At 38.0% G+C, this 26,100-nt stretch overlaps 1 protein-coding gene across 12 annotated transcripts in view; it reads left to right on the forward strand.

Moving 5' to 3' along the window:
* The window catches only part of PARD3 (par-3 family cell polarity regulator), a 444,272-nt gene that overhangs the window by 166,756 nt on the left and 251,416 nt on the right, over positions 1 to 26,100 (forward strand). For all 12 annotated transcript variants that reach the window (XM_083880512.1, XM_083880506.1, XM_083880515.1 and 9 more), the window contains one exon: positions 12,009 to 12,187. In XM_083880512.1, the coding sequence (XP_083736638.1) occupies positions 12,009 to 12,187 (179 nt within the window). The remainder of the gene's footprint in view (positions 1 to 12,008; positions 12,188 to 26,100) is intronic.

Here is a 26,100-nt window from a genome sequence, read left to right on the forward strand (position 1 = left end):
AGGTGACTTTCTTCTGGGGAGTGGAAAATTTTGAGGAATTGCATTTCACAGAGCCTTTGTGAAGAATTAACATAAGCTTGAAGTATTATTACACTGAATTTTATTTTTGGTCATAACAGGAGGATCTTATGGGTATGCAGGTACAGGGTGAGTAGGATGCCCATGGATGTTAATGACTGGATGCCATAGTGCTCTTAGAGCTCTCCTGGTATCCCAGTGCAGCTGGGGCACTTAGCTAGAAAAGTAGCTCTTCCTTTGCATCTTCATGTTGGCAGTTGGATGGAGAGTGACCCTTCCATATTCCTGCTTTGCTCCTGGATACATTTTCCTGCAGACTGAGGTTGTTACCCTTGACACTGTGGGGCTGTGTCTGGGTGTGTAGCATTGAGGGAAGTGAGCACTCTGTCCATCAGCCCAAGCGAAAAGCAATCCTGGCCATGGGCTCATGGGAATTAGAACAACTGTAGTTCCTTTGTTTTCCTGGTTTTCCTTCTGCCCATCCTCAGTAGAGCATTTGTTAACTTACAATCTTTCTGCAGGGAGGTCTTGGGAGAGAGAAAGGTACACAAGTGCACAAGGTGCTTCTCTGGGTTCAGGTACAGAAACAACCAGTCAGTTGCCAGACCAGTTTTCTTCTGCTTCGTGTAGAGTGCAGAGTGTGAAGGGTTTTGCAGAGTACTCTTGTCCAGTTGGCTACTTGCCGAGCATTTCCAGGATAACCTGTCCTGGGCTATTGATTTTCCATGCAATCTGTTGGCATTCCTCATGTTTAAGCAACAACCTCCAATTACGCATGCTAATGGAAGGAGACCAAGTAAAATATACTGCTAGTCCACTCTTTTTCTCATTTCAGTGTATCAATATATTTTGGGCTGCAGAAAAATAACTACCTTATTAATAGTTTTTGAAGAATGAAGCAAAATGAGAATTCCTTAATAGAATAAAATAATTATTAATAATAATATTAATAATAAATATTTATAGATTTTGTAAAATAAAATTTGTCCACCTCATGTGCCCTCTCTTCATGCAGATACTTGAAATTATTGTAGCACATTCTAGGATGAGACAGGGAGGGAGCCTTGTGGTGTGGAAACAGCTTGGAAAAGTTAGCTGCTGGGAATCTGACAAATTCTGGCACGAGGTATATACCATAGTATTTCAGTAAATATCTTCTGTTAGTTCTGGCTAAAGCTGTTTCTCCACTAAGAAAGATGATCTTCATCTCTGGGCTAGAACCAATCACAAATTCTAATGAAATTTGGCAACTGCAAGCATGAAAAGTCATTGATCCAAAAATTCACGAACTGTCTTTCATGTAGCAAGATTTCCTTTTGAACCTCAGTTGAAGCTCTTTCTATTGGCTTATTCTTGGTTTTGAACTTTTAGGAATAATTTTTTACTCTCTTCAGATGTGGCAATGTAAAGTAAAAAAAATCGAGTGAGAGGCACATAATTAAGCATGCAGTGTAACTGCATGTTTCCAGGGCTGTAAAAGGAGAGGAATGGGGGAAAATAAAACCAGAGGGGAAATAAAAATTAAAAAAAGAAAAAAGGAAGAAAAAAAAAAAAGAAAAAAGACATTGCTGAAGTTTTTCTAAGATTTATAAAATGCTCTTCGTTTCCAAAAGGGAACAATTTATGCTCCATGTTGTCGTAGGAGACTTTGAAAAGTACATGTAAAGATGCTCAACTTTTCACATACTTCAAGCAGCACTAGTCTCCTACTGTTCAGTAGGCATGGTTTTAAACACTAAGGGGATATCTAAAAAAGAATTAAGGATGTCTGCTGGTCTGTGAGCCTATGGGGAACAGCAGACATTATTATGTGTTATTGTCCCATTGTAGACATTATCTGAACAATTTAACAAGACCTTCCAGTGCAGTCTAAGTTGTCTTACTACTTGGCTACTGGGAACACTGGAGGTTTCAGCAGAAGGTGATCTTTAATGTTAAGAATTAATGAGATTTTGGCATGTTGTGTTGAAGCTGGAGCTTCTTATTCTCTGCTCTGTGGTTGGAAAGACCTTGTTTGGTCACCATTAGTTTTGTGTAGTCACCAAACTTTGCAGCTTCCCAGACTGTTCTGTTCCTACCCCAAGGAAAGGTCAGGCACAACATCACTGTACTTGCAGAGAGCAGCACTCTCTGCCCTCCCATGTCATGGCCATGGCAGCCCCACTGCCATGTCCCCTGTGGATGAGGAGGGCTGGTGGCATTTCATCTCATTACTTAAACACGCAAATGTTTGATTTGTCTCTGGGAATTCGGCTTCATACTTGCAACTGAATGACAGAAAATAATATTCTTGAGATCTTTATGCTCTGTACTTTGCCTTTGAGCTGTATTAGTCCCTGCGTGCAGAAGAGCCTTCTGCTAAATATTGTTTATCTGAGCACATGGGGTGGCATGATGTGGCCTTTTCCTACTTCTGCTAGAGATCTTTTGCTCTTCTTGGTGATCAGCAGCAGGTAGGAGTTCAGTGGAATGTTAACTCACAGATATTTGATAACAAGAGCATTTGATAATGAGAGCATTGTTTCATGAATGTACCAACATGCTTCTAATAATCCTAGTAAATGTTTCTGTCGTGGAGACAAGAGTAAGTGCCATTAAAATTGCAGAAGCTGTTGGTAATTTTTAATAGAAGTTCAGGACTATGTTCATTCTGTCTTATTATAAATGTGGTAAATTTTGTTTACTGTGTTGGAAATTCAGTTGTGTGCATAGAGGCTATTCCTTCCCACATGTTCTATTTATTATGCTTCAGTTAAAAATCAGTCGAAATAATTTCTGTAGTGGAGCTATCTGGAGTTTGTATAACTCAGGTTCAGATCCACTTCCAGGCACTTTGGGCACTTTGGGGATATTTGATATCCCCAAATTGTTGCCTTCTCCAGCTTGACAGTGGCCTGTGATATACAGGATTGTTTTTATATCTCAAAAACCCCCCCAGCTCAGTTCTTGATGACTCCTGAACTTCTCTGCAGTGGAGCAAGGCTGGAGCCAGCCATGCTCACCCCAGCCTGAAAAGGAGGATTGCCAAGTGCCTGCTGAGTGACAAGGGACTTCTCCACACGAGCATGGAGAAGTAGCAGATTAACAGCCAGACACCTCCAAAGACTGAGCATTCATCTGATGGCTGACAAAGAAATACTCTTCCTTTACTGCTTCAGAAATAACTGAGATAAACAACCACCGTGCAGAACTTGTTCATAGCTCCTGTAATTAAGATACCAGTAGGATACCTACTTCCACCCTTAATTTACCATACCCTGTGTACACACTAGACTGTTCAGTGATGGTACTATCATGATTTCTTACTAATTCAGAAGTTTGGGGTTTTTTTTCCCCATTCTGAACCTTGATAGAAATGCTGCAGGTTTTCATTTCTTTCCTAGGGAGTGACTGGTGTTCAGGATTTACTTCAGTGGGCAGTTCCCACAGAGGGGATGCTGATGGACAGCCTGCAGGCTCTGGAGCCCTCTGGGCATTGCAGGCCTTTACTTTTCTGTCAAGTCAATTTGTGATGTAATTCATGAGCCAGTGAATGAGGCATTAGGTTTGGATGGAGAGTAAGGAAGGAGAGAGATTCCAGTGCCAGCTTTGTAAGGACTTGTGTAGTGACAAATCTCTTGCTAATTACACAAATACCTGCTGAATTGCAATTAAGTATGTTTAGCTCTTTGACATCTGCAAATGATCCACATAGGAATTCTCACTTCACACATGAGGTCATGTAGTGATATACAAGGCTGTGTTGGCAACATATGTTGAAAGAAACTTTGTTCTCTGATAAGTCAGAAATGGACTTAGGCTTACAAGTAGTACTGAACCCCTAATATCTGGTGCTGCAGGGTACTGCACTTCTCCCCAGCCCTTTTCCTCCTCACATAAAAGCACAGTGGTGGCCTGGGGACTGGAAGGGGGTCATGACATCGGCAACCACAGCAGGTTTTCTCTGACTGAAACTCACTGATGAAAGGATTGTACTGTGTATTATACACATTATAACATTCCTTGTTCTTCCCAACTGAGCTCTTCAAGTTACTGTCTAAATCCTATTGTTCCATCTATATTTTTTCTCTTCTATCCAGGCAAATGCTGCAAACATCTTCCTTCTTTTCTGAGCCTGCCCAAAGCATTTGGACCATAAACAATCAACAGTTTTCATAGCACTGTATTATGTTTAGTAACAGGAGGAATTTTTCCATTAAGTTTCAGGGGATGTTTCAAAGTTGTGGTAAGAAAAATAGCTGCCAGCTTCCTTCCTGTGTCTCAGAGTGCTGAAGTTTTATCAACTCAAAGCAGCCAGGAATTTGTTCCTGTCACTATAAACTCCTGCTAGCACTGGAGAATGAATGAAAGTGTGTCTTTGTTATAATATAACTAAATAGCAATCATGGTAGTATTAGCAAGGCATGATCTTTAATGAAAGCAAAATAACTTCAGGAGTAGCAAGGTTGATGATGTTTGCTACTGTCACACAACTGTTTGAAAAAGTAAGACATAAATTTTTGCAAAAATTTTGGCATCTGGTGGACTAGAAGTGCATTTTTCTTACCTATGTAGCAGTAGCATGAAAATAGGCAAAGAGGTAATCCAGCATATTTTAAGGAAATCATGAAGAATGTACCCAAAACCCTGGGACTGCAGCTCATTAAAATATACTGAAACACAATTTTTTGACAGAGATGAGTAGAACATTTGTAAAATCTGACATTTTTGTCTTTTCTTTTGGCATGCAAAGATATTTGCATTTTAGAAAAGAGCCCAGAGAAAAGAGACAGAGAGGGTGAAGGTAATTAAATTTTAATTTCAGTTTTAAAGATCTTTCTCTAATTAGCTTTAAAAGTCAGTGTCTAAGTAAATTGAGTTTCAGGGTGCAATCATAATTTTCTTCCTGGATCCTAGTATTCAAAAGTAAGAAGAAAGAATATTAGAGAAAGAGAAGGAAGATTGTTATTTTAAAGGCCTTTCAAGATAAGCATTTAACATTACCTCATTATTAAAATATGACTGTGGCAGGTTGTTTTTTTTATTTCTGAATTTCAAAGTCATTGAGCAGTCATGGTTGGGGAAATGGGAAACTTAGGTTCTATTAAAAGAAACTGAAAATTATACCAGGAAAGTAAAGACTTTTCTTCTTTCTTCTGCTTTGTTACAAGATTTTTTCATAGTGGCTTGCCTGCATTCTTGTCTCTCTTATCCATTCTTCCAGTTTTGATCGTAGGCATGCTAACATAACGTCCTATGTTTCTTAAAGGTGTGCTGGCATGCAGTGGGCTTCTGTTTGTGTGTTTTACACAGCCAAGTGTGGTTTCTCTACATTTCTGTGGTGGCTGGGGACACAACCTGGTGCATAGATCTCCCATCTGCCAGACCACGCTGTTGTGTTTTCAGTGCCGGGGCCCGGCCTCTGCCCCACTCCTGGCAGAGCCCACCAGCTCTGACTGCCTGGGGCACTGGTGGCAGGGAAACAGGCTCAGGGGGCTTCCCATGGTTTAATGTGAAATGGCTTATAAACGTGCCATTTTAAAGCTAAAGATACGAGAAAACAGAGAATATTTGATAACACTGAAAATATGTCTGCGAGAAGTACATAAGCTGTTGTTTGAGGATGATTTGCTAGAAAAACAACTGAAAACAGTTGGTTTGTACATGAAGTAGTTATAAATATCCGGAATTGTGTGAAACAATGATCTTTTTTCTCTGTAAGAGCAGTGGAAGTCTTGTAATTTAACCAAGAGTTCTGAATGTAGGAAAATTAATTTTAGAAGTTGATCTTTTTACGCCTAAACATATTTTCAAGTAGAGAAATGCTAATTATCTAAACTATGTCACCTTTCTTGTAATTCTGAAAGGGAAAGTCATGAATACAAAATACTTGGCATTTGCAGATGAATGCTGTGTAATTCGTGTAGTATTTGCAAATGTTGAAGCATTTGATAGAAATTTAAGTGTCTTGAAATGTGACCATAAACACTTCAGTCTGGATTAAAAATCAGCACAGCAATCTTAAAAGTTGGAGGCAATCTTAGTCTAGAGATTGTTGTCCAGTAAGGTTCCATGAGGCTTCCTGTCACTTTTGGTTTTATTTAACATCTTCAATTATGAGAGAATCAGTACTGTAAAAGTATGTTAATTAAATTTCCAGATGTTAATAGACTGGGAAAATAGAATAGGATGAATGAAGGAGAGATATATAACCCAACAGACATGTACTAGACAACTGAATACAGTTTGATGCAGCCTGAATAAATATAAGATAATGTATAAGAACATTGATCTAAACTGAATTTATACTTTAATTATCAAGACAGATGCTGAAGTGAGACTACAGAAGTTGTTTTAGGATTTCTGTGGATGTTCTGGATTGATACCATGACAATAAAATACCCAAATATGATTACTGTTGACTGTGTATTAGCATCAAAGTTCAAAAAATGACAGAGAGGATTTAAACAGCACTGAGGGTATTTCATAAAAGACATACGCTATTCAGGGTGCCTTCTGAACAAGTTAAGGCTGCAATAATATTTACAAGAATGAACAGCAATAGAGACTTAAAAGAGACAAAGGTTATGTGCTGTGTAGCACTGTTTAGGGGAGAATTGAGAGGTCTGTGACACACGAAAAGAGAGTTTTTTTAAGGGAAGGGAGTTACTAGTGACAGAAGGATAAACTTGGGGAGAACAACACAAATAAACAAATTCTGGAGATTTTGACATTTGGAAATGCTGAAAATTATTTTTTTTGGAATGGATTCTGGGAGAGAGAAAAATACTGCTCTGGGCCATGAGGAGAAAGTTGGTGGTGTGTGTATAAATAAATAAAAAAGTATATGTATATCCTCCTCCTTTGCTGTGACGTTCAAAAGTATGTTTCTGAAAAGATCTGCAACTGATGGTAGCTTTGCAGTGCTCCTGTTTCATATCCCTCCCAGCTGCCATCTCCCCATAGTGTGCCTGTTTTCTTCTGCAGGACAGATGGTGCTGTTTTCCCAGCAGTGGATCTTCACCTCTTGGAATGGCTTAAGGGTGTTTTTTTCATTTCTAATTCAAGATGCCTACATTTGATTTGCACTGTTTTGTTAATCTTGTAGAGAAGTGCTGGCTTATGTTAGCTGCTGCTAGGGTTTAATGTAGTTTGTAGCTAAGTTCACAATCAGCTGGTTTTTGTCTCCAACTGTTTTTCTTCTACCCATAGTCAAGTCTACAAAAGCCTCAGTGGTCTTTGGAAGTTACCATCACCTTGTCTTTAGATGTTTGCAAATATGAAAGTTGAACCGATACGGATATTTGAGCTTTTGAATTCATAAGGGGTTTGGCTCTTGCTGTGCCCAACTGAGTGGAACAGGGAGATGAACTGAACCTACTGAAATTGGAACCAGAACTCCAGGACCTGTGCTGGAGTGTGAAACTCAAGGCTATTTCAATTAAATATAGAGAAAGCCTTAACTTGTTGTTCCAAGTACTTCAAGCTGAAAGAAGTCGTCCTGCTTTCCTTAGCCACAGGATGACCCTGATTCATCCTTTCTCTTGAGCTCCAGATGGGGATTTGAGCAGAATGATGAGCTGGATTGGTGGTGGAGACAGCAAAGCTGTTCAATTTCTATCTCCCAGCCCCAGACTGTTTTTTTGATGCTGATGTGGGAACTGTGTATGTCTTGTGTATACAGTTCACCCTGATGTACATACATGTCTATGAGATCACTTTCAGCAACTGTCTAACCTGAACAGCTTTTTGGTTAAGAGCTACTCTTTCCCACAGAGATTTTTGGTTTCACTGAGCTATCATTTTCCAGAGATGTCTTATAGAGTGTGGAGGGAAAAAAAAAAAATCTTCCACTCTAGTCATCTGTCATGAGCCTGACGGTCTGTGTGAGATGGCCAGAAATTACTCTAAGATCATTTTTTCATTTCTGTGCCTTAAATCCACTCCACACCAAATTGCACAAACTGCAGTGCCACTGGGAAGCTGAGGCATTAGTTGAAAGCTTCACAGAATAAAATTATCTTGGTCATGCCATATAAATATAACTATGTATTTTTCTAGTCATGCCCTCCAAGCTGACATCCAAGAGGAAATTGGTATGGGAAGGTATATATTAGCTCTGCTCCAAGGGACCACCATCCATTGTGCTGAGTGCCTGCAGGCAGGGCGACATACTCAGCTTTATGGATGAAATTTGCCAGATCCTCAAATACTTCTGCTCATGAGCATATTTGAAAATCAGAGAAGGTGATGACCCTTTTAAAATAAAAATGGAATTGCTGGCAGGAAGGGAAGGAACAACTCTGTGTTCCTTACATTTAAAGATGGTTATAAAATGTGTATTGGCTGTTTTTATAATTTATAGTGAAACTGCTGTTGCTTTTAATAAAATGAGACTTCCAGTCAGAATTTCATGATTATGAATGTGAGCATTTTGTTATACAGCTTGGATCTATCCTACAAATAACCATTTTCTAGCAGAATTCTGGCTATATACATAACTTAATGGGATTCTCTGTCAACATAATTTTTTCTCAAGTTGGCTCTTGGTTAAATGCTTCAAGTCCTTGAATGTGGCTCAAGAACTGAGATAGTGGTAACTTTCAGGATTTTAAATTTAATTTTTCTTTATTCCTTAGACTTTTAAAACTTCCTGTAATTCATTATTAGATTTACCGTTTCAAGTGCTTATTTAAAAGGCACCTTAGCTGCAGAAGCAAATCAATATTTACAGTGCATTAGTGCCACAGAGAATTTGAAGCCTTGTGATTAGAGTTCATTGCTGTTTTATCCACTCTTCAAAGAAACCACAGACTTCAAACAGTATCAGCCATCATCCTGGAATCAGTGACATTGCATCGGTCCCATGCGTACTTTATCTTGTGGTTTAATTATTAAGTTCCTTTCCTTTGATTTTCCTTTTAATATTTCAAAGTATATCCTCTTCAAATCTATAAATTCTAGTCAAATTCTGTAAACTAGAGGATTGTAACCAACAATATATTGGTTAAAAAAAGATCTGCTCAATATATTCTTTTATGTTGTTTTAATGGACAGTATCAAACCCAGGTTAGAACAGTCTCTCAGAACAGAATTGAAGAGAATGCAGGAGATGATGTTTACAGCTTGTGGTTAACATAGTGTGAACGAGATTTAGTTCTTGGATTAAGACCTATTGACCATTGCCAAGCAGCATGCATTAGAGACACCTCTGTGTGCCTGTCCCCTTCCAGTAATAACAAAATTAATGTCATATGTTTAAATTTCTCATTAATTTGGGAAATACATAGATGTAACACACACAAATTTTTGTCTTCTATAATTTACTTTATTGCAAAATTTGCTTAGTAAAACAAATCACTTCTCTTTACGTATGGAACCATTTGCATAAGAGGAGACTAGAATAGATAATTTGTATCTTTATATTGACAGAACACCCTTTTTTAAAAGATTTGATGAAATGTTCAGTAAATGTCTGAAAATACCTTATTAGCTAAACTTACTAAAATTAAACAAGTCATACTAAAGGTGGCTCATTCGTGAGTAGATTTTGTAGAGAAGCTTCTCATATTAATGTTTTCTGTGGAGCATATTAATATTTGGGAATTCTGTTGCATAATTGACTGCCTGTACTTTGAAGAGTATCTACTCACCATTGTGCAAACTATCAGGTTTTCACTACAAAGCAAAAGCCAGGGCAGAGATTATGGCTTGCTCTTCTCCACAAATGCTGGTTTGATTTCCTTTCTTTCTTTGTTGGCAATTTGGCTTCTCTTCTTACAGAAGTTCACCCAAATGAACTTTTGTTTTGTCAAGCAATTTGAAGAAGAAGTGTAAAAATACAGGAACATTTTGCTATCACCGTGCTTATATATAGACATACAAGCATAAGGAGCAAGTGAACTCATGTTTGAAAATTGTAATTCTCTGTTGTGAGGTGGGTAGTGAAGGCAAACATGATAATATGCACGGGCTGCTGCTTGGAACAAATATAGATTGGTATTTTTCTGAAGTGGCACTACGTACTACAGAGCCCCATTTTGGCTGATCTAGTAAAGCAAACTCTCTGTGCTCGGGGCTGTGCCAGCAGCGTGGGCACCGCGGGGAAGGGAAGGGCTCACTTCATCCTGTGTGCAGGCACTGGCTGGGGCTGCAGCTGAGCCACCTCTGTTCAGAGATCTCCTGTGGTTTGATAGGGCACTGTTTGTGTGATGGCCATCGAGGGGGAAAGGGGATGCTTTGCCTTCGGCTGCTTCATGAAAGCTGAAGTATTGAAAACAAGGCAATCAAAGAAAAACCCTCTATTAGAGTCTATGAGTATATACTGAGAAATCAAATTCTTAGTAGACCTAACTCTGAACATTAATTTTTTCCTTCATAATTAGTGATCTTTCATGAAATATTCCTTCTATTAATTCTAGTTCCATTATTCACTTACATGTATATCTATAAATATGTGTATACATATATATAAAACAAAGTGGGGTTTGTTTTGCTGAAAATTATATTTTGTCATGAAAATTGAAAAAAAAAGAAATTGAAAGCAAAGAGAGATAGTACAACAGTTGTGGGGAAGAAACCATTAATTCTTTTTTATTCTTGTTCACCAGAATGAACATGATATAGATTGACTGTTTTGGTGTTTGGTCATGTAACACTTGTTTATATCTCAGCAGCAGGAGTCCTAGTGGATTAAAAAACCTCACGTTTTCATTGTGTGACATGACTTACTGTATTTTTCAGTGTCTTCATAATGCCCTGCAAAATAAGGTTCTTTAATATTATTAAAAGGAACATTAACACGAAGCTATTGTCAAGATTAGGACAAGTCATTTAACAAACAACTCCTGTTACTGTGTTTTCCTGTTAGTATTGCCAGACATGCACCCTCAGTTTCCTTGGGAACTGTTTCATCAAAGCATTAAAACCTAGTCCTGGTTTTTATTCTCAGCTGTTGCCCATTGTGCCTTTCCCACTGACTCAACTGCTTAGGTGCCATCACTTTCACCTTTTTCCTTTGTGCTTTGCATTTAGAGTTCCCAGTGCTGAAATAAAGAGAAATAAAACTGATAAATCACAGCCTCGCTGTTCTGAGGCTGAGTGGGAGAGTACTAAGAGGTCACAAATTCAGGCAGTGAAACTTCTCTTTGGGCAAGGAGAGGATAGATGTGTCGGTATTTGTTGTAGGATAATAAATGAAATTGGAAAAAATTAACTTGTATTTCAAAAGAAACTTAACTTTTATGTGCCATTAAAGTTTCCAGAATGGATGTGACCTCTACATATATTAAGAAAACCGTAGCTCTTTCCAATCAGTCTACCTTCCTGCTGCATCATTTTTTACTAATGAAATATTTTTCTCTTGTCAGTATTGCCAGCTGGAAGGCTAAGGGAATCAGGGTAAATCAGCACAGATCTCGCTTGAGCTGTCAGGAAGAGGCAAAGGAAGAATGCAGAGTAGAAAACAGTCTCTTCCATGAGTTTTGAGAAAGAAATGCAGTCTATTTTAGAAGGTCAGGAGGCTGCCTTGGCTGGCCTGCAGCTTCCTGGCAGCATGTTGTGCTAGCAGTGCCCAGGCTGCAGCCCTGGCAGTGGATTGGGGGACACATCGTCCAGGTCCACTCCTTTCTTTGCCACTAGGCTTCGGCTACTTGCTCTTTAAAATACCTGTATGTCACCTTAACCTCCTGGTTGTTCAAGTTTGTGTTGCATCTTTTTATTTTGCACAACACCCAACAGATAGCTTCGTATTTGGAAAGCCACTGAGCTGTGCTAGGTTCAAAGGGGTTGGTTTTCCCTTCATTTTCTCCTTGTGTGGCCAAGCAGCAAGGCTGTGGGTGTGAGGAAACAGACCTTGTCCTTGAGGAGCTATGCTGAGGTCAATAACTCCTTACTCTGTGAAACCACATTTGGTCGCAGACACCCTTCCAGAGCTTGAAAAAATATTTTTCCTTTGTCAAAAACATTTTAAATCTAGTCAATGTTTATTTACTGTCTGTTTTATTCTTCAGATATGCCTCTCCATGTCCGACGTAGTAGTGACCCTGCACTGATTGGCCTCTCAACCTCTGTGAGTGACACAAATTTTTCTTCAGAAGAGCCTTCTCGGAAAAACCCTACCAGGTGGTCCACAACAGCAGGCTTCCTCAAGCAGAACACCCCTGGCGTGCCCAGTGCTCACGAAAGAAAGGTATATTTCTTTCTCCCTCTTTAGTAAATAAATGATGAATGTACAAGAATCTTGAATTGTTTTCTGCTTTTCTCATCTGCTCTTGGTTTAAACTTGTGTTTTCTGACCTTGTCCACCAAACCCCGTCAGCAGCAGTGAAGTGTTTGAGCCACACGTGCGTGTCCTGCCCTTCACAGACTCTCGGTGATAACCACAGCAGGGGCTCTAAGAACCTGATTTTTGCCCTTAGCTGTAGTTGAACCTCTGATTACTCACTATTCTACAAAGTTTTTATTTTTCAACTTTTTCTTAATGCTAGTAGGCCATGTCTATAATTTTTACTGATCTCTGTAGAAGGCCTCATGTCAGTGAATAATCTACATGCCCACAGCTGGTCTGGTTTGTCTTGCTAACACAACATTGCTAATTTGTGCTTTTTGAGGCTCTAGTCAAGTAATTCGAAATGCAAATTGCAAATTATTTCTCTCTTTGATAACAGTCTTAAAAATAAAACAGTGAAATGTAGTGTGAGTATTTTTTCCTTCATTTTTTCAGTATGATTTCAGTATCTCTACATGAATTGCATTATTTGCTAGAGAAGTCAGCAAGAAGCACTCTTCTTAGTGCAATATTAAAAAAATTGGAAGAATCATGCCCTTTTATACTGATCCCACATTGCACATAATTGTGATGGCAACTTGCAGACAGACTCAAAAGGAAAAAATGTTTATTTTCTAATAGAAATGAGTAATTTGAAAAGAATTCTTTTGGTTACACTTTTGGTTGCCATTCTGACTATACAGCACAAGGTCCTCTTGGAAAATATGCAGCTTATTATAGCTTTAATTTTTTTTCCCCTCATTCCTGTTAACTCTGTGTAAGTATAAATGCAAACTAAGTCTCAGCAGTCAGGATTCACCCCAAATAAAGAAGCCTTTGTACACTGCTAATGAACCAAACTATTTTCAGTGGGCCATTGGTCATTTCAAAAGAATCTATAAAAGGTCAGTGCTCATAGGCATTGAGGTCCCTGTTCATGCAGGGGTTTCAGTTTAACTTGGTATTGTTAGTTTTCTGCATGATCAGGATTTCAGGCAGGTAATAGTATGTTTTCTGTCACTTGTGCTGGTGTGGCACAGAAGTGTGTGCCATTTTGTAAATATGTGTTTTATACTGTTCTGATTCAGAGAAGGAAAATGATAATCTAATCCATTTGAAGTATTATTTTCAGTTAATGTTTGTGAAATGATAATGAAATGACTCTTCTTTACTCCACAAGCATAGATCTGAAGGGCTATACATAGCATAATCAGATTTCTTTGAGTGTCTGAAGTTAGGAGAAATTGGAGAGAATTGAACAGCAGCTGATCTTTCACACTAGTCTTCTTGCATCATTAGTTGTTCAGCATGTACTTACTCTTGATTTTTGTGAAAATATTTCATGTCTTTTGGAGCATGGTGACGAAACTGGAAAGGAATGCATATGATCTCATGTAGGGATGGGAAGCAAGGCACCAGAGAACATTAAATCAAGAAGATTGGAAAGAACTGAGGTTACATTAGTTAGTACAATAGATGCTGATTATTTCTTTTGTCATTTTTGTAAACTCTATGTATTGATAATTTGAATAGAGCAGATCACTATTTTTAATAGGTAAGATGCAGTAAACATCTGGAATGAAGTAATTGCTCATGTGATGTGTGTTACAAATTAATCCTGAGTTCATTTATGCTAGACTGATTTTTTTCTGTTTTCAGTGTCTTGATTACTTCATGAGAGTCAAGATTTTGTAGCCAATCCTATTTCTCATAGGAATGGGTATTAAGAAATCTCATTTCCTTTCACAGTATTAGCAACAATTTCATTTTTTTTCTTATTCTAAATTGGTGGCATTTTTGAAGTCCCTGTCACCAATCTTTACCAAAGTACTAACAATGATTTTTTACAAATGCATTTGTGTTATTTGAGCTATAACAAGTCCTCAGTACTTTTCTTATGCTGGGTTGTTTTCTTTAGCTACTCGGATAACAAAGAGATGGCTGTGCTTTGTTCCAGACTGTTTCATTGATTATAGATGACACAGACATTTTGAGAAAAGCAATGAGAACAATCTTAATTTTCTGCTCAGTGCATTGGGCTTGAGCACCCATATATCTTTTGTGAGTGGTTGGCACAATGTAATGTTTTCACTGCAGTTCTCTTTCTTGACAGCACAAGAACATATGTTCTTGGGCTGAGATTTGCAGCACAGTTGTAGATTAGCAACTTTGCCCCAGCAGTATCTTGCAGAAACATGAAAAGGGTTTCTGGGAGAGTTGCCAAAAGCTTCATCCACCTACTGACTCTAAGAAGTGACATTACTTTCAGCCCGTCACCTCTAAAGAGAAATAATTGACAGGTAGAAACCCTGTCCAATTTTTGGAGGAATTAGCACAGGAGAAGCTGCATGTGTCTGGCAGAAGGGATTTATTTCTCAGGGACAAATGAGAGAGGACGTCTTATTGGTGTTTGTTTCATTTTGGGTATGAAGAATTTGGAATGGCAGGAAAACGGGCAGATGCCCAAGCTGAGATGAAATGAAGGGGTGAGAGTGCTGCCATGCACAGAAGGCTGTGAGGAGCCAGGACATATGCCAGTAGTTCTGGGCAAACAGAAAGGGAAAAGGGTGCTGAGAAAAAGGAAAAATATGGGCTGTTGGAAGGGTCCTACTAATGTAACTGTAGTGCTGCCTGTAGTTACTGGGATAAATGAAACGTAACACCAGGATCTTCTGTGTCTTTCAGAAGAGACTGACCAGAGAGAGACAGAGTATGCTTTGGAGGGGCCTCAGTTGGTCCTGTGAAGATTTGCATGTGTGTTGAACTTGAGATGCATTTCTGTTGTAATAAGTAGGATGTGAGGATGTGAAATCCTTGCCCTAAACTGGGCATGTGTTCTCATCCATTTTTCAAATCATCTCATAAAGAAACATGGTTTTTAATATCAGGATGTCATAATATACTCTATATCCTAAGAATTGGAATCTTACATAATTTCTACTTTCTATGTTTTTCTCCTGTAAGAGTGAATGGAAACCAAGTGTTTCTTGTCCCAGGGTACTAATTTTTTGCAGTTATTATTTACAAGTTATTGTAGTGCTGTTAATGGTATTTAGCTAGGTAATTCCTGGTCTAATCCTTCCCATTAATGGTTTCAACCATAAATAGCTCTTCCCATCTGTGAAATATTCACAAAATTGACTCCTGATCACCTCTAGTTGATAAATTTGCTTATTGGGATTTATATTTTTAAATTGAATATTAAAATAATTTTCAGATACTTTTGTGTGTGTGTGAGAGACATGTCTGTATTAATTAGTGACTCATAGCTTGACCTAATCCTGTCTCTTGTTTCCTTGAGCCATTCTAATGAAAAGAGAAGAAATCTCTAAGTAGAAATCTCTTCTCAGAGGCTGTAGTAATACTTGATTTGCAAGGTGTAATTTTGTTTGAATTGTATTCAACTGTACAGGTGAACAGATTGTACACAGCTGAAGCATATAATGTGTGCTTTTTTCCACTGCAGTAAATTTTTTTTTGGTATTATTGTTTTCTGAATAATTGTTGATTAATAATTCAGTACCAAAGCTTATTGCTTTAACTAGTTGTCCTTAAAAGATGTGAACTGCATTAATGAAAATCATGTTTCTTTCCTCTTAGATGTTGTGTTACAGTATTGGAAGAGTTAAAATGCAACAACCAGTTATGCTGTGTCTTATAATGACTGTGAACAAATTATCCCATATATTTTCAGTGTGGTGTTTTAAATTTACAACTGCATTTGTGGTGAGGAATGGTTTATCATTACAAATTAGTTACCTGCCTTGATCCTGCTTCTCTGAAAGACTGAAGGCTTATCTAGTTAACCTGCCTTGCTTAGTGCAGGGGTACACTGTGGATAAGAGGCTTATGACAAACTTCCTGCTGTGACTTTTCTGATTTTGATTCATATGTTGCCCTGTCAGAGGTAACAACATTGGTACAGCAGAAAGAATTGAAAATGTAGGTTAAAAAGGAGAGCTCAAGAGAGAGAAAAATGTTTGTGCATGGGCTTCTGTGCCTCTGGCTCTTGGGTTCACCCACCTGCAGCAAAGCAAATGGCACACAATGTGCTCTGTGGGGTGAATCAGCAACAGCAAGCACATAACTCAGTGTACTTGGCACATCATTTTGTAATTGCTTTTTTCCTTTGTGTTTTGTCTTTGCTGTTTAGTGAACAGCCAAATCTATTGCTTATTTTTTGTTAAATGGGTTTGTCTGTATATGTATTTTGAGGTGGAATATCACTGTGCCTTGTAGGAAAAATATTTTTTTGTAGGATATGCTTTCTTCCTGCTTGGACACCTCATTTTTTTGGGCTCTATAAACTGCAGAGAAAGAATTTGAAACTTCACGTGAGTGCACTATGTCTCATCTAGTATCAATTCCCTTACCTGCAAATCATTGTGTTTCCCACATCTCCTATTGCAGGTAGTTTTGCTGTTCCCGTGGGTTGAGGCGGATGAGTACAAATTTTCAGATTGCTGGGTTGAAGGGTTTTATATTTATGTGAAAGATGAAATGCTTTCTAATCCTCTTTGAAAACAGAATGAAAAAGAATACTTCTCTAATGAAATGTGTTTAGATAGGAGAAAAGCATGCATACGTTTTTTGAAAAGCTTCAACAACAATGGTATTTCAGTTTCAAAATCAAATTTAAAGTGAAAATTGGTTTCATTTACCCTTGAAGTCCTTTTAAACACAGCTTAGTGAAGTTTGTTTTGTCACTGTCACCAAAGACATTGTATTTCAGTAGAATTTAAATATAATTCTGAGGATTGAGGAGCTCTGTATTAGAATTGTGTGTTGGTGTCATTTTATAGCCAGGAAGTCTGAATGGCAGAGTGTAAATCTATTGAATTAATTAGGAAAGGTTGTGGACTAAAAGACTGGGCATCATTCTGGGAGCCAGAGGCTGAAGTGTAGCTGATGTTTCTTGGGAGCTTTAGTCTGGTGTTGACTCCTTCAAAAGGGAGACACTGTGTGTACCTGGTGAACAGTACTGGTAAAGTGCTGTGATGCAGATGAATCCACTAGGGAGAAGTTCAGGATATCTGCAAAGAGCCTGGCATCTCTCTCATGAGATATGAGATGTATTCATGATGAATACAGCTTCCTGCTTTTGACCTAAAAATGCAATGTTTTAAACAGAAATTCTGAGGGATTCAATAGCCATGAATATTTCTCCATCCAGGTATATTTGAGCAGGTTTTTTTTTTCCTTTTCAATGAGATGGTCATGAGTTTTGTAATTTCAGATGTGATTTTGCATAGACTGTGAGAAGGAAGAATGAATGTGGGTTATCCACAGGTGATGAAATAAAGTCTTTTAATATGTAAAATGTTATAGAAGAGAAATTAATGGAAAGTCAAGAAAACAGAAGTTATATGCGTCAGTTTTCTTCCTTTGTGATAGTAACTTGTTGCTGGAGTTTGTTGCATGGTGATCAAATAGTTTAGAGGAATTGTACCCAAAGGGAGTGCAATATGACATCAACATTATATGTGTTGTTTTTATCCTGAGTAGTGTGTAAAATTAATGACTTTGACAGAATCACAGTTCAGCTGAAGTTGAAAGGTTCCTCTGGAGATTGTCAAGTCCAGCTTGCCTGGTCGAAGCAGGGTCAGCCAGAGCAGGTTACTCAGGTCTGTGTCCGGTCAGGTTTGGAGTATGTACATCTCCAAGGATGGAGCCTGCACCACCTTTCTGGGCAACTTCTTCCAGTGTTCGATCATTCTCGGAATAAGAAAGTTGTTTTCTTATGTTTTGATGGAATAATTCATATTTCATCCTGTGCCCTTTGCCTCAGGGGCTTTCATGAGCACCATGAAGAATTGTCTGATTGTCTTTAGCAGACTAGCTGGTGATATTTTCATGCAATGAAAACTCTATGAAAGAGCTCAAAATTCCTGACTTTTGAAATGGGAAAACGAACATACTGTTTCTTATCATCACCAGCCAGTTGGGAATAAGAGACACAAAGTGAAAAATCCTTGCCTAGTGCAGAGATAACAGCCAGTGTGTATCATTTGATTGCTGTGCTGTTCAGTTTGCTGAGGACTGTGAACATGGACAGGATTCAGTTGTTGGCATTTGAAAGTCAGTCATGACCACATGTTAAGCATGGAAAAAGCTAACAACAAAACCAATAAATCTGAAGTGAAGGTGTAATTTTCTCCACCTCCTTTGTTGTTTTACCTCTTTCTGCTCCAGGTCATCCACTCATGGATGCCCATCTGTCAAATCTCCTCTCTGTCCCTCTAAAGAGACAGATATCAGTGCAAGATCTGAGAGCTGGTGAGTTTTTCCACTTCTGCTCTCAGGCTGAAGACTGTTAAACACACTGCCTTTGTTTCTCGTCAGTAATGAGAGAAGAATGTATTTGTGTCCCAGTGCTGTGCTGTCCCATGTCTCACTCTGAGTGATGGGTGAGGAATGTCTGGGTGAGCAATGTCTGCTCCAAAGGTGAGGGGACACAGTGCTGCATCATGAGCTGGGAGTGCCAAGGAGGGTCAGGATGAGTGAGTCCCTTACTCATGATAAAGGAAGGGTGGAATCTGCACAGGTTGTTTGTCTTTTCTCTTCAGTAAATGCAGTGTACAGCACCTCTCTGAGAGCCACTGAAAGCTATACTGAAAACAGAAAGCTCTTAAGTACATGGTATAGGATAATTGAAGACTTTTCCTCTTTTAAGTGAGAGTGTACTTTGGAAATTCCCATGTTTAAGTGTTCATCTCTATTGGTTTTAATTTTTTATTTTTTGCAGCTCTCCCTTGGTTTGAGGGTGAAAGACTGGTCCCAAAAGAGTAGGTTGATAAAAGATTGATTAAGTTTAAAAAGAACCCCAACAGTTAGATGTTCAGGTTTAGTGGATTTTTTTATTTCCAAAGTTCGAAACACATATATTTTCCTAATAGCTGGAAATAGCTGGATCTGTGTTTTGACCTGCTTTCATCTATTTAGTTGTAACCTACAACCATGCAACCATATACACATGTCATTCAAGACCTTTGGCAGATTAAAATATTTTTCTGCCTTGCTTTCTGATTATCAAGGTTGTGTATTGGTGTAAAGCACATTTGGATTTTGGCTGAATGTGTAGCTAGAAAAACAAAGAAGTTTAAACTACAATTCAAGCTGCAGGCTGTGCTTCCCAACAGTGTTCAGACAAAAACTTGCAAGTTTTTAAACAGTAAGTATTTCATCATCTTTTGCTAAATTCGTTGCATTTTTAAATTCACTTTTCTCATCTAGTAATGAATAAAGACAAGACAACCAAGCAGTATCAGAATAAAATTCACTCATATAGGGAACTAAGCAGTGCAAAGGAGTCATAAGGGGAGGAGATGTTAAGCTTTAGTTAATGGGGAAAATCAGCTCCAGTCAATACAGGAATTCCTGGTCACCTTTTACACTTCTGTTATGACTGATTTCGAGGCTGAAGCAGAGGTCACTTAGCCTGGTTTTGTTTCACAGCCTGATGGGATGATCATTGCGTGCTACCATCCAGTTTTATTATCTCTTTATAAACGAGCTCTTCAGCTCTTGTATACAGATGTCCAACTTAAAAGCATTGGCTGCTGAGCATGTGAAGTAAATGAAATGGGGACAAAAGCTAAAACCATAAGGTGATGAAAGAAGTGGTTCAGTGTGAGGAAGACCAGTGAGACTGCAAGAAGCTGAGGGTGTGTGTGCGGCTGTAAACTCAGATAGAAGAGAGACACTGCCATGAGCCCCTGGCCTGGTTCCTCTCTGGACCTTTCTTCACAGGAGGAGTTCTGGCCGAGGTTGGAAATAAATTGGCAAGTTGGATGAGGTGATGGATGTTTGCTGGGAGCCCAGTGGAGTTCCTGGTCCATATCATTTTGTATGGAGGAGGGTAGTGGTGTGAGTGACACTGGGGAACAGTGACTGGTTGGGCTTGCGCAAAGGTGCCACAGATTTGGGACATTGCCTTTGTGCTTCTGACCTTAAAAACATGCTTTTCTCCATGCTGGCCAATATAATGAAGAAAGGGGAAAATAGGTTTCATTAGTTGGAGAGGACAGACTGGTTACCTCATATCCCATCCTCTTTTCTTAATTTCAAAACATCAGGTGCAAGTTTTTAAACATACAGACAGCCAGTTGCAGTGTTTTAGTGGTATGGCCAACCAAAAGCATCTACTTGACACTTAAAAGACTGTTGCTGGTGGTTTGTAAGATATTCTTCATTTCAAGATCTAAATATAAGGTCTTTGTGAAGTTTCTTATATCCCTTTGTTTCCTGTTTCTCTTAGCTTCTCAAATATATTTAATATTGGCATGCTATTTGTTAAATCCTATTTTCAGAGGCTGCTTTGAAATAAATTAATTAGCAGCTTATTTTTCCTTCTTTAATTTCTTGGCTCTCCCAAGGAATCAAATGAATCATGTCAACACTTAAAATAAACAAACAACTTCACAAATCATATTTTCTCTAAATCCAAATTGGCGTAAAACACGTAAATTTGGGTACAAAGGCAAATATCTGGTGAAAATGGCAGGAGTGTGCATAATTATATTATTGCATTTAAACAGATACCCATATAGATTCATGTATAGGTGGGTATACATAAAAACCCTTTAGATGCCTTTAAAGTGGCACAGGAAAAGAGAATACTCACTTGAATGAAAAATAGTAGAAGGGGAAATGGTTTTCTAAGTATAATGTGCAGAGGAATCAGAACTGTAGCTTCGTGACACTTTAACTTAACCAGTTCATTTATTTTTCTCTAAGATGGAACTGTAGAAAGCCATGTCTTTTTAGATACACTTACAGAAATAAAAGCCAGTTTCTGAATTATAATTACTGAATATAAACTGCTGTATGTTATTTGAATTGTTTTGCATTATCCCTTGTGGGAGTTTATTAGGAGATTAATAAGTAAAGAGTGAAAGGAAGAAGCAGCTTCTTTCTGTCCCTTGATCTGAGAAATAACAGCACACACTGGAAACTTCTGACTTTGCATGTGTATTTGCAGAGATCATGACATTTTTCATTTTTGTGTTGTAAACAAGAGAGATCAACAGAATGTTTTGGGTAGGCAGTATTGTGTTTCTTAGTTTACTCTTAATTTAGCCCATATTCTTTGACACTGAATGTTTACATATAACACCACTTGCACAGGAAACTGTCTGTTTATCATGGCCCATAGTTAATGCTTTTTTTTTTTGAGGTCAGACCTTGCTTGTCAGTCAAAGGATAACATGGAATATATAAATTGGAATAGCACAACTCTGGAAATTTCTGAACATAAGATGATAGAACTTAAGCAGAACACTTTTTCAATTGCTTTTGCAATTGCTTTTTTCCTTGTTGGCATCTAATGGGCTCCTCTAGAAGCATAATACATTAATTCCTTTCATAGAGATATACAGAGGGTCACTTCTGAGAGAAATCTTTCTGAAAATATCCAAAGTGTGGTCATTCTTATCTATTTTCACCATAAATAGGGCATGCAAGTTCTTTATTAGACTGTTTTATTTTTATCTTCTGCAAATCAGTTTTTATCAGTTGGAAATGACCTGTGTTCCAGGTCAGAGCTGATAGAAGCCATGAAGCTGTGGTAATTCTTTAAAGTGGGAGTCCTCTTTTACTTTACTCCTTGGAGAGTGGCCTCAGATCAAAGGTTTCTGATACTGAGTGACTGCAACTCATTCCTTCTTCTCTACATCTTCTAAATGGGCTGGGCTGTATCTGCATTATTGCAGCTTCTGGGGTCATGTTCTTCAGTATACATCAGAGAAAGAGCAACCTTGGAAAACTGAATCTACCAGGAATAAAAGAAAGCTCACAGTAGTGTCAGTTTCCTAAGATATATGGATAGATATAGGAAGTGACTGGTACATTTGTTTGGAGGTAAAGTACTGACATTTGGGAGAAATTGTTGTTAAAAGATGATATGTTAATAGAGAGAACAGTTCCAAATCTGACATCTGTGTAAATAAGGTTTTTTAAAAAATGGAATTTCTGTCCATGCAATGCATCTTCTGGGTTAATTAATTTTACATATGTAATGTATTTTCCACGTAAAATAGACATTATTTGAGTAGCCATCTTTGGTTTTTTATAGTTTTTTTCTTCTTTGTTTGTTTGTTTTGTTTTTTTTGAAGAAATGAGGATCCATTTGGTCTTATCCTGTATTTATTTGTCTAAAATCCAGTTTAAAAGTAATCACAAAACCTCAACCAAATAAAAACCTCCAGGAATCTATTTGCTAGACCATGAGACAGCATGGAAAATGTTGTCTATGTGTATATTATTTAATTTATTAACAGATGTTTTCATCAGACAGAGTTACTTATATAAACTGTGTGAATGTTTGGTAATTAATTACAGCTTTTAGCATCCTGTCTGAGAGTGACACCAAATCATTCAGGGTCTAACATGGTCATAGTGTAGCATGAAAAGAAAGAACAACCTTTATAACCTTTATAGTGATTCAACCACAATAATTACCCTTATAGACATGAATTTGCCCAGAGTCTTTCAGGTGAAATTATAACCTCAAAAGATTAAACAAAGGCTTTTTCTTTATTTCTCGTCACAAATCCTCTCTTAGTCTGAGGCCATCACAAGGAACTAAAACCAAATAAACAAGCAGCCTTTTCCTAAGTGCATAGGATATGAGGAGAAAGACTGGATAGCAAAAAAATGATCAGTGCCCCAAATGATCTCTGTTAATGACTGTCCCAAAGGACACATGGGCTATTTGCTGTAGAAATAATTAGAGTGAAAACTTGGTTTGCATTTTTGAATTGTCTTTCAGAGAATTACTTTGAAGAGGTCTACAATGTATTTTACCCCTGTTGTACTGCTGTCTAGTGTAGTTTTCTTTTAAATAAACAACCAAAATTTGCCATACTTTAGTCATTCAGGAGGTGAAACAATGGGAAAGTCCAGTTTCTTCACTACTTGCAAATGATTTAGCAGATGTGGAACTGTCACCACACTGTGTGGAGAATATTCTGGTTGGGTGGTGATGCTGGGAGTTTGCAGGGGTACAACTGCAAGTTTAAATCACAAGTGAGTTTATGCAATGACAGCTAGTGATTGAAGTACACAAGCATTCTAATGTGCCATTTTATCTACAAGCTGCAGAATCTTTGATGAGACTCTTGTTATATACTGCAAATCATCTGAAATTAAAAGTATAGCAAAATGACTTCATTTTTCCTGTCCCCTTTCACCCAATCCTCCAGTAAAACCCCAGAGGGACACGAGGCTGAACTAAATTTTAAACTGTTAGATTATGTGTCCTCGTTAAAATTACTCCAGAATGCTGCAGTTAAGTGTAGTGGTGGTATTATGACGTGGCAATTTTAGTATTATATTGATCAATTTTAATTTCAAACATGATAAAGCTGACATGAGCCATGGTCCCCAAAGATGTTTGGGAAAGAAACTTCTTTTAAAAAAATTAGGGCATTTAATTGTAACTGATGATGCATATCAGTCCTGGTCCCAGGAGAGCTTACAGCTGCATTTCCAGAAGAAATAGGAATTCTCAGTGTGACCCTGATGGCTTCTGTACCATGAAACCTTCTCCTTTATGGTATTGTAGCTAAAAGTGACACACATCTTTTTCAGCAGGATGTTGGGAGCATGTGTGCTAAAGCTAGACCATGCTGAAGACAAGTATAGCTTTTTGGATTAACAATTGAGTATTTTACACAGAAAATCCCCAAACAAAATATATTTTAAATAGCAGCATCACAGCTGGCTCAGTAGATCCCAATGTCTGAGGTGCAGTGATGTTTTTCACCCATACCTCTATAGTTTGTCAGCACAGCTATCTTTGAATTAGCTTTGGCAGTAATGGAAAGCTCTGCAAATATGGGGTCACAGGTAGCCAGGAGCACCTTAAGAGGCTGTGTGGTGTAGGTGTCTGTGAGAAAGATGGCGTGTGGCAGTGCTGATCCCTCTGCTCCTGCTCTGGCTTGGTGTGTGTCCCAGTGCTATCACTTGTGGGGTACAGGGAGAACTGTTTGCCAGAAAGCAATGACAAAGAAAGGAGTGGAGGATGGTCTGTGGCTGGTGGATCTTCTAATATTTCACTATTTGGCTAACACCAATATGACTCTGTGTGATTGCAGCACTGGTATTTTATTCCAATCTGATAATAGCACTATTTTGAGCCTCTGAAGAAAGGTGAGAGGTGAAAGTGCTGAGAAACAAAAGTTACAGAAACCACATCTCTCTACCATTCCAGCTTTTATTTCTGCTGTCAGAAAAAATTGCTGAGTGACTTGGATGTCTTCTGTGTAAAATGAGCTGATTTAAGTCTTTGCAGGAGAAAGGCAATCTTCTACAGAAGTGGGCTACAAGCAGAAATATTTTGGTAGGTGGGATGAATGTACTCTTCCTGTCAGCACAGATAATATTAGGCGTAAACTCTTCGAAAAATTTTTGACATTAGTATAGATACACAAAACAGAGGGCTAATTTAACTCTTTTGCTTAGATAATTTCACTTTCTTTGAGTTCTGTGGTACTTGAGACTTTTTACAGCACAAATTTCCAATTTAGACTTTGTGTAATGTGACTGTTCATTGTGTTTCTGAGACCTGGAGATTGAATGATTGAAGAACAACACATCCCTAGATGCGCATCTTTCCTTCTCTCTTGCTCTTGTGAAACCCCCCTGTGCAGGCGTAATGGATGCTGTGTGGAGAGAGGTCTTTGTGTTTAATAAATAAAAATGTCATTGTAAAAAGTTTCTATTGAACATAGTAAGCAGGAATCAATAAAAAATAGAATTATCTATAAAGTACAGAAATACAGAAAACATCTTGTTCATAGGAAGAAAGTTTTGTTCATTCAGACTAGGTGATGGTCTGTCAGGTAGTGGGTTATTGTTAGGTGACAATAATGCATGCACCAACTGTATGGGTAGTTTTGTGCATAAAATGGTTTTGCGTTATTTCTTTGTCAGATTCTGATTTTGTTGTTACACCTGCCCACCACTTTGAACAAGAGAAATTGTTGTTTTGGCTTATAGGTACTGTGCCACTCCTGTCACCTGAAGAGAAGAATAAGAGAAGCAAGAGAGAAAAATCGATTTGTTTGCAACATTCCCTGGCTTTTACAGCATTTACTGTACAAAGCTGACTTCTGCTTGCCCTTTCTAAGCAAGACACTGAATAAGTTTCTAGTTTGCTGTGTGGTTAACCAGCACTGGAATTCTGGATTGCTTTTAGTTGCTAGAAGACACAAAGTTTTTTTCCTCATTTGTGGCAGGGTAAAGTAATTTAAGATGGTTATTTGTTGGGCTGGTTACCTGTGCAAACATATTTTTACAAGGTTATCTTGTGTGGATGGATTGAAGCTTTAACATCTTGAAATGTAAGACTTTATTTTATACTACAACGTCTTTCAAGAAAAGAAGTTATCAATTAAGAAAGCTTAGGTTTGATATGTCTGGGAGAAGACTGGTCTTGCACAGGAAGCTTTTAAAAGCTGCTGTATTTCCCAGTTATACTAAGACCTGAATTTCTTAGCAAAGCCTGTCATATATTTACAAGAAATAGAGTTGTGAAGGACAGTTGTAAGGGAATTGATGCTGCATCTAGAATATTGCACTAATATTGTTCCAGGCCAAAGAAATATCAGTATGGCAAACAGGGAAAGGAAATACTCATGCTGATGGAATGAAGTATTGATTTAGGAGAGGGTCAAAAATCTGCTATGTGCTATAAATAAGGAAAATAATAACTTTTAGCTGCAAATGCGCACTGGTGTTTGTTTATTATTTTAGAGGGTTTTGAGATTCCTAAAAGTGGTAATATTGCAAAATATGTAGGACTACAATCCTGTTTTAAAAATAGATACTCTCTC

The sequence above is a fragment of the Zosterops lateralis genome (genome assembly GCF_965231275.1).
Source record: "Zosterops lateralis genome assembly, chromosome: 1".
Lineage (NCBI taxonomy): Eukaryota > Metazoa > Chordata > Aves > Passeriformes > Zosteropidae > Zosterops > Zosterops lateralis.